Genomic DNA, 9,115 nt, shown 5'->3' with positions numbered 1-9,115 from the left:
TCCTGTCCCCCATTACTTCTATTCTCTTTTGATCCTGTCCCTCCCCATGAGTGTCAACCTCATATTGCTCCCTCCTCCCCATGCCCTCCCTTCCATCATCCCCCCCACCCTGCTTATCCCCTTATCCCCCACTTTCCTGTATTGTAAGATAGGTTTTCATACCAAAATGAGTGTGCATTTTATTCCTTCCTTTAGTGGAATGTGATGAGAGTAAACTTCATGTTTTTCTCTCACCTCCCTTCTTTATCCCTCCACTAAAAAGTCTTTTGCTTGCCTCTTTTATGAGAGATAATTTGCCCCATTCCATTTCTCCCTTTCTCCTCCCATATATTTCTCTGTCACTGCTTGATTTCATTTTTTTAAGATATGATCCCATCCTCTTCAATTCACTCTGTGCACTCTGTCTCTATGTGTGTGTGCATGTGCGTGTGCATGTGTGTGTATGTGTAATCCCACCCAGTACCCAGATATTGAAAAGTTTCAAGAGTCACAAATATTGTCTTTCCATGTAGGAATGTAAACAGTTCAACTTTAGTAAGTCCCTTATGACTTCTCTTTGCTGTTTACCTTTTCATGGTTCTCTTCATTCTTGTGTTTGAAAGTCAAATTTTCTTTTCAGCTCTGGTCTTTTCATCAAGAATGCTTGAAAGTCCTCTATTTCATTGAAAGACAAATTTTTCCCCTGAAGTATTATACTCAGTTTTGCTAGGTAGGTGATTCTTGGTTTTAGTCCTAGTTCCTTTGACTTCTGGAATATCCTGTTCCGTGCCCTTCGATCCCTTAATGTAGAAGCTGCTAGGTCTTGTGTTATCCTGATTGTATTTCCACAATACTTGAATTGTTTCTTTCTAGCTGCTTGCAATATTTTCTCCTTGACCTGGGAATTCTGGAATTTGGCCACAATGTTCCTAGGAGTTTCTCTTTTTGGATCTCTTTCATGCGGTGTTCTGTGGATTCCTTGAATATTTATTTTGCCCTCTGGTTCTAGAATCTCAGGGCAGTTTTCCTTAATAATTTCATGAAAGATGATGTCTAGGCTCTTTTTTTGATCATGGCTTTCAGGTAGTCCCATAATTTTTAAATTGTCTCTCCTGCATCTATTTTCCAGGTCAGTTGTTTTTCCAATGAGATATTTCACATTATCTTCCATTTTTTCATTCTTCTGGTTTTGTTTTGTGATTTCTTGGTTTCTCATAAAGTCATTAGCCTCCATCTGTTCCATTCTAATTTTGAAAGAACTATTTTCTTCAGTGAGCTTTTGAATCTCCTTTTCCATTTGGCTAATTCTGCTTTTGAAAGCATTCTTCTCCTCATTGGCTTCTTGAACCTCCTTTGCCAATTGAGTTAGCCTATTTTTCAAGGTGTTATTTTCTTCAGCATTTTTTTGGGTCTCCTTTAGGAGGGTGCTGATCTGCTGTTCATACTTTGCTTGCATGTCTTTGGTTACTCTTTCCAGTTTTTCCTCCGGTCCTCTAACATAATTTTCAAAATTTTCTGAGCTCTTTTTGAGCTTTTCCATGGTCTGATCCCATTGAGTGGGCTGGGATACAGAAGCACTGACTTCCATGTCTTTCCCTGATGGTGAGCACTGCTCTTCCTCATCAGAAAGGAGGGGAGGAGAAACCTGTTCACCAAGAAAGTAACCCTCTATAGTCTTGGTTTTTTTCCCTTTTCTGGGCATTTTCCCAGCCAGTGACTTGACCTCTGAATATTCTCCTCACACCCACCTTGCCTCCTGGTCCTCCCAGCCAGCGCTTGGGGTCTGAGACTCAAATGCTGCTTCCCACCCTCAGGGCTTTGGGCTGGGGCAGGGCTGCTATTCAGTGTGATATCAAGTTCAGCTGCCTGGGTGGGGGCAGAGCTGCCTCACAGGCTCAGTTCCCTCAGGGGGTTTATGCAGCGACCTTCAACAATGGATCTGGGCTCCTGCCTGTTTGGGGAGCCTCGGTCTGCTCCCGCCTCCACTGTTGCCTCCCGAGGGGGCCTGAGTTATGGGGGCACCCCACTCCCCTCTCGACCCACCAAAGAGACCTTCTCACCGACCCTTGTCACCTGTGCGTGGAGGGACCCACTGGGCTGCTGGAGATCCTGTCCCTGAGGCCCACTCGGATCTGCTCCTCTGGGCACTGGGCGGCCGCGGCAGGGCTGTGCTCAGCTCTGCGTCCGCAGCACGATGGACCTTTTGCAAGAGGTTTGCAGGTCCCTCTGGAACAGAAATCTCCTTCGCTCCACTGTTCTGTGGCCTCTGCTGCTCCAGAATTCGCCGTGAGTTACTTTATACAGATGTTCTATGGGTTGTGGGTTCGGAGCTATGTGTATGTACGTCTTTCTACTCTGCCATCTTGGCTCCGCCCCCAACAATTGTTATAAGCAAGTTAACACAATACTTGGCAGAGTGCCTATTCACTCAAAAAAGCAAAATTTGAAGTATGGTAGACAATCTCAATTTGTCACCCAATAGTCATCCCACAGAGTCTCTTCAGATTATGAAATAAAGTATAAGTAAAGAGTCAATGATTTCTTCCTCATGGAGAGTTTTAACTTAAAAACTCCTTAATGGTGATGCAGATTAAAACACGTCTATGTCAGCCCCTCAAATGTTACCTGTTATAAGAGGCATTTCCTGATGTCTTGAGTTATTTGTGCTTTCCCCAACAACAGCTGGATGTATTTTATGTAGACAGTTTTCACCTTACAGTAAATTTGCATTACGCAAATTTGACTCCCTGGCAGGAGGACCCTGAACTAGTCTTGACTTTGGCTCCTGCTTCCAGCAGGTTGCAGTGAATGCCTTTGCCAACAGTCCTGGTTGGGGGTGGGGAGAGGAGTGGCTGGCTACTAAAGCAGGCCTTCTAGGAGAGGGGTGCTAGGACAACATGGAGCCATTTGAGAGGAAGGAATGCTCTTTGGGACTGTCCACTTATGTTAATTTAAGGAATTCAGATTTTATCCAGTATATAATGGAGGGATACTAAAAGTCTTTAGCAAAGCTAGAAATAAGAATTTGCTTTTCTTCTTGTATTTAACCCTTCTTCTAGCTAACAATGTTTACTTGCTGACTCAAGGTAGCCCACATTCTGATACCAATTCTAGCCCTAGACCTATCTTGATGTCCAAAGGACCACTCCTCCTTTAACAACTTTGGGTTCAGGAGTATCAGGTTCCATTATGGCTGCTTGTACTCCAAACCTGCGATCAAAACTCTACTAATTTTTTGACTTCTTGTGATCCAGATTCTTTTTTTTTTTTTTTAAATTTTACTACCTCAAGGAGCTTACATTCTTTTTTAAAAAATTTATTTATTTTAAGTTTTCAACATTCATTTCCACAAAATTTTGAGTTCCAAATTTTCTCCCCATCTCTCCCCTCCCCCACCCCAAAGTGCCCAGCATTCTAATTACCCTACCACCAATTTGCCCTCCCTTCTAACATCACTCCCTTCCCTTATCCCCATCTTCTCTTTTATCCTGTAGGACAAGATGAATTTCTATACCCCATTACCTGTATTTCTTGTTTCCCAGTTGTATGCAAGAACAATACTCAACAGTTGTTCCTAAAACTTTGAGTTCCAACTTCTCCTCACTTCCTCCCTCCCCACCCATGCCCATTGGGAAGGCAAGCCATTCAATATAGGCTATATATGTGTTGTTTTGCAAATGACTTCCATAATAGTCATGTTGTGTAAGACTAACTATATTTCCCTCCATCCTATCCTGCCCCCCATTTCTTCCATTCTCTCTTTTGAGCTTGTCCCTGCCCAAGAGTGCTGACTTCTAATTGCTCCCTCCTCCCATTGCCCTCCCTTCCATCACCCCCACCACCACCCTGCTTATCCCCTTCTCTCCACTTTCCTGTATTGTAAGGTAGGTTTTCATACCAAAATGAGTGTGCATTTTATTCCTTCCTTGAGTCAAAAAGCTTCACGTTTTCCCTCCCACCTCCCTCCTTTTTCCATCCATTGAAAAGTCTTTTTCTTGCCTCTTTTAGGAGAGATAATTTGCCCTATTCCATTTCTCCCTTTCTCCTCCCAATATATTCCTCTCTCACCCCTTAATTTCATTTTTTTAGATATGATCCCTTCCTATTCAACTCACCCTGAAGAGTTCTCTCACCTCTCTCTCTCTCTCTCTCTCTCTCTCTCTCTCTCTCTCTCTCTCTCTCTCTCTCTCTCTCTGTCTCTCTCTCTCTCTCTCTCTCTCTCTGTATTGTATAATCCCACCAACTACCCAGATACTGAAAAAAGTTTCCAGAGTTACAAATACAGTCTTTCCATGTAGGAATGCAAACAGTTCAACTTTAGTAAGCCCCTTATGAATTCTCTTTCCTGTTTACCTTTCCATGCTTCTCTTGATTCTTGTGTTTGAAAGTCAGATTTTCTTTTCAGCTCTGGTCTTTTCATCAAGAATGCTTGAAAGTCCTCTATTTCATTGAAAGACCTTTTTTCCCCTGAAGTATTATACTCAGTTTTGCTGGGTAGGTGATTCTTGGTTTTAGTCCTAGTTCCTTTGACTTCTGGAATATCCTATTCCATGCCCTTCAATCCCTTAATGTAGAAGCTGCTAGATCTTGTGTAATCCTGATTGTATTTCCACAATACTTGAATTGTTTCTTTCTAGCTGCTTGCAATATTTTCTCCTTGACCTGGGAACTCTGGAATTTGGCCACAATGTTCCTATTAGTTTCTCTTTTTGGATGTCTGTCAGGAAGTGATTGGTGGATTCTTTCAATATTTATTTTGCCCTCTGGTTCTAGAATCTCAGGGCAGTTTTCCTTAATAATTTCATGAAAGATGATGTCTAGGCTCTTTTTTTGGTCATGGCTTTCAGGTAGTCCCATAATTTTCAAATTGTCTCTCCTGGATCTGTTTTCCGGGTCAGTTGTTTTTCCAATGAGATATTTCACATTATCTTTCATTTTTTCATTCTTCTGGTGTTGTTTTGTGATTTCCTGGTTTCTCATAAAGTCATTAGCCTCAATCTGTTTCATTCTAATTTTGAAAGAACTATTTTCTTCAGTGAGCTTTTGAACCTCCCTTTCCACGTAGCTAATTCTGCTTTTTAAAGCATTCTTCTCCTCATTGACATTTTGAACCTCTTTTATCAATTGAGTTAGCCTATTTTTAAAGGTGTTATTTTCTTCAGCACTTTTTGGGGTCTCCTTTACCAAGTTGTTGACTTGTTTTTCATGATTTTCTTGCATCTCTCTCATTTCTCTTCCCAATTTTTCCTCCACCTCTTTACTTGATTTTCAAAATCTTTTTTGAGCTCTTCCATGGCCTGAGACCACTGAATATTTATTTTGGATGTTTGGGATACAGAAGCCTTGACTTCTATGTCTTTCCCTGATGGTAAGCATTGTTCTTCCTCATCTGAAAGGATGGGAGAATATATCTGTTCACCAAGAAAGTAACCTTCTGTAGTCTTATTCTTTTCCCTTTTTTGGACATTTTCCCAACTAGTTACTTGACTTTTGGGTCCTTTGTGAACAGTAGGATGTACTCTGGGGGTCTGTAAGATCTCAGTTCCTCCAAGGGGGCACAATCAAGCATGTACAGTGGTCTGGGAGCAACAAGAAACTTTTGTGACCAGAATCTGTGAGTGGTAGAGTTTCCTCTCCACAGCCACCTGGCCTCTAGTTCCACCAAGCCAGCGCTGGGGGCTGAGATTCAGAGAAGCTGCTCAATTCCCCCGGGGCTTTTGGTGAGGGCAGGGGTGCCATTCATTGCAAGATAAAGATCAGCTGCTCAAATCCCCAAGGAACATTTAGTGGGGACAGGCCAGCTACATTAGGCTGAGGTAAGGATCAGCTGCTCAGTTCCCTCAGGGGTTTTACAGTCCAAAAGTGGATGGGGGCTGCTGTGGGAGCTGCTGTCACCTGATAAGGTTTCTGTCACCTCTGCCTGAGACCAGAGCTATGGAAAGACCTTGCTCCCTTCTTGGCCAGCTGATTAAACCCTCTCACTGACCTTGGCACCTGTGGGTTGAGGGATCTGCCACTATTACTGCTGAGGATTCTGCCCCTGAGCCCTGCTCGGGTCCTCCTCTTGGAGCCATGCAGATTGGTCAAGGCTGCACTGGGCTCTGCTCCGTGTCCCATGCAACATACCTCTCCTGTCAGCCTTTCAGATCACCCTGGGTGGGAAATCTCTTCCACTCTGTTGTTCTGTGGCTTCTGCTGCTCTAGAATTTGTTGAGAGTCTTTCTTTACAGGTATTTTATGGGCTGTGGGGGAAAAGCTAGTGTATGTGCATCTTTCTACTCCACCGTCCTGACTCTGCTCCCCACTTCACCCCCCCCATCTAGATTCTTTGACCTGGGCCACCAAACCTTTGTTCCTCAGTTCTGTTTGTTAGATCTTTGATTGCTGACTTAGCCAGAGTTCTAAAGCTGACCTCTTGCTTACCTGAAATTCCCTTTTCTTTCCTGCCTCTGCTGGTTTCTTTGGATATAATAACCAGTCTGGCTGACTTAATATACCTACTGGATTTCCTCCTGCCTAGCTTAAGTCCTGGTCCTTGTCCATCCATGACCTGCCCTATTCTGGTGCGTCCTGAGTTCCGGTTCATTTTGAGAAGGTTAGCCTAGTGGAGATGGGCTGTTTGGATTGGTGGTATGGCCATTGGAGTAGGAGGACTAGTTTAATAGTTGTTTAATTATTCCCAAGTGTGAGGAAATAAAGGTCTAAATATAATGCCTGTGAATGTAAAGGAATTGATAAAAGTGAAAGGCATTATGATAGAAAATTAAGAAGGATTTAGTGATTAATGGGATATAGAAAACAAGAAAGGGGTTGATATAGAAGATGATTTACCAGGTTGTAGATTTAAGCCTTTGAAATTAGGAAAATGGTGGTATGAGAAACAAATAAGGGAGTCAGGAAGAAGAGGAGATTTGAGAGGAAAATTGATTTTAGACTTGTGGACTTTAAAGTGATGGAGGTGAGGTGATAGAGACACTGGGAAGTGGGATTATGGAATTTTGATGGGATGGGGCTTTAGAAAATTATCTAGGGTCTGGCTGACTCTTGTGGTCTACCTATTATATTCTGCTAAACTCACCGACATTCTACTCACCAACCCAGACTTCTCCCTATTACACACAATTATGGCCTTGTTGGATCTTCTTTAAAGAACTCAGCCTAATGAATATTTATTAAGCTCCTACTACATGAAAAGTACAAGAGATACAAAGACAAACCAGTCCATATCCACAAGAAGCTTGCTTTCTATTGGTGTGGTATAATATGTACAAAGCTATGTATATAAGAAGATGAGCATATGGATATGGATATGAAAATGGATATGGACTTGGTAATCTTAGTCTCCAGGTCTGACTGAGGTCCTCAACACCAAAGTCTTCAGGTTTTAGATGATCAAATGTACGTGTGTATGCATACCATGTATGAATATTATATTGTTTGTCCTTTGTTCTTGAAGAGAACCAATGACATCGTGAAGGTGATGACGACTCACATTGAAGCCAAGGTACACAGAGTTGTCACCCTCACTCGTCCAGAGTCATCAGAGTCCAGTGGCAAGACAAAGGCCAAGAAGAGTGGTGATGGCCCAGGATGCAGTAGATGATCCTTGACTTTTCTAAATTAAGGTCTTTTCCAGATCTCACAATGTACATGTATATTTACATGTGTTTGTACACATATGGACACTAAGCTTTATATATGTATAACCAAGACAATTGCTTTTATAGTTTGTCCTTTGTTCTTGAAGAGGAACATGTCATCAGGGAGGTGATGCTATGACATGCCAGTGAATTGGATATGTGTGTGTGTGTGTGACTAAGACAAACTATGTATATGGCACATATATATGGCACTGTGCAATATATATATACACATATGTGTGTGTGTATATATACATACCTATATAGGTATACATACCTATATATATATATACATATACATATATATATAGGTATGTATGTATTCTCAAATAATCATACATATAATTCCTGGTTGTCTGAATAAAAGCAGCCATGAGGAACCTTTGCGAAAGATTAGTATCATTTTTTTATCTTGAAAATTTCATTTTATACTTATATTTCAAAGGATGCCCACTAAAATGTTTTTTCTCTTTGACCCAAAGATTCCACCTCTGGGACTATGTTCCAGGAAGGTTTTGACTGCAGAAAAACTGTATAGGTACAGAAATGTTCATAGTCACATAATTTATCATTTTAAAAAGGTGAAGAAAAATATGGGCCCAACAACTGGAGAATGATTTTATGAATCATAGTATATGAATGAAATAGACTATTACTGTACCAAAAGAAAAGATAAATAGGAATGTAGGAGAATCATGGGAATATTTGAATGAAGGGATGAAGAAAGAACCAAAAAAACAGTGGGTGCAATGACTCAGACAGCAAAAATGTGAAAAGTCAACATGGTTTTGTTTACAAGTAACAAAAACCTGAAATAATACAAAGATCGGTACTGGTACTTGACCGCCAAAGTCAAGGTACACATTCTTTCTGTTAATGATTGAGAATTTAACTTTTGGGGGTTTTTGGAAGAATGTACTTGGAAGGAGGTTCGTTTAGGATGTATTTATTGTGTCAAAACAAAATTGAGCAGTAAACATTTTTAAAGTTTTAATAAATATAATGGCAAAATGCTAAGATGAAAACATTAAGCTACAGAAAGTTCTCTTCAGTATATATGTGTTCAAACTTATCCTTTACCAAGCAATGTTGGAAGAGTACTGAAGAGAGAATAAAACTTGAAGTATAGAAGATTCTAGTTGAAGTTTTGCCTTTTATACCTGCTAACTGTGTAACCCTGTACACATCGTTTAACCTCTCAATGTCCCAGGCAACTCTTTAAGACTATAAGTTTAAAATGAGTTGCTGATCTGCATCAGTAAAGTTTTCTATTTTTAATGAAATATCATTGGATAGGTCACATGGACAGATGGGGGTGGGGTCATACTTAATGGGGCTGATTTGATTTTGATAGAAAAAAATACATATTATTTTCATTCACCTCTAATGGAAATTTAGCATTTCCTTCATTATGAATTTAAGTGACAGTATGTTGGAGTCCAAACTAGCATGATACACAAAAAAATTAAGAATCCTTGGTTTAGCTCTTTCTGTTT

General features: G+C 40.8%; 1 protein-coding gene across 3 annotated transcripts; it reads left to right on the top strand.

Moving 5' to 3' along the window:
• Positions 1–1,265: 1,265 nt before the first annotated feature.
• On the top strand, positions 1,266–8,731 carry LOC140496657 (uncharacterized). 3 transcript variants are annotated; one of them, XM_072596716.1, is made up of 2 exons: positions 1,266–2,265; positions 7,436–8,731. In XM_072596716.1, exons 1-2 carry the CDS (start codon positions 1,774–1,776, stop codon positions 7,580–7,582), a joined length of 639 nt encoding a protein of 212 aa, XP_072452817.1. In that variant the 5' UTR covers positions 1,266–1,773; the 3' UTR covers positions 7,583–8,731. The 3 variants fall into 3 exon arrangements, 1 of the variants encoding a protein (XP_072452817.1); XR_011964363.1 differs by lacking the exon at positions 1,266–2,265 and adding an exon at positions 6,016–6,542; XR_011964362.1 differs by lacking the exon at positions 1,266–2,265 and adding an exon at positions 6,016–6,574.
• Positions 8,732–9,115: the final 384 nt, after the last annotated feature.

This window comes from Notamacropus eugenii, chromosome 3 (genome assembly GCF_028372415.1).
Source record: "Notamacropus eugenii isolate mMacEug1 chromosome 3, mMacEug1.pri_v2, whole genome shotgun sequence".
In the NCBI taxonomy this organism is placed as follows: Eukaryota; Metazoa; Chordata; class Mammalia; order Diprotodontia; family Macropodidae; genus Notamacropus; species Notamacropus eugenii.
The sequence above is the reverse complement of the archived record's forward strand: the minus strand, read 5'-3'. Positions and strand labels throughout refer to the sequence as shown.

Excerpts from the sequence above, each read along its gene's own strand:
- LOC140496657 (XM_072596716.1), top strand. The coding sequence starts at position 1,774 with ATGCTGCTTCCCACCCTCAGGGCTTTGGGCTGGGGCAGGGCTGCTATT. Across the intron at positions 2,266-7,435 it reads CTGCTGCTCCAGAATTCGCC|AGAACCAATGACATCGTGAA; the intron begins GTGAGTTACTTT and ends TTGTTCTTGAAG.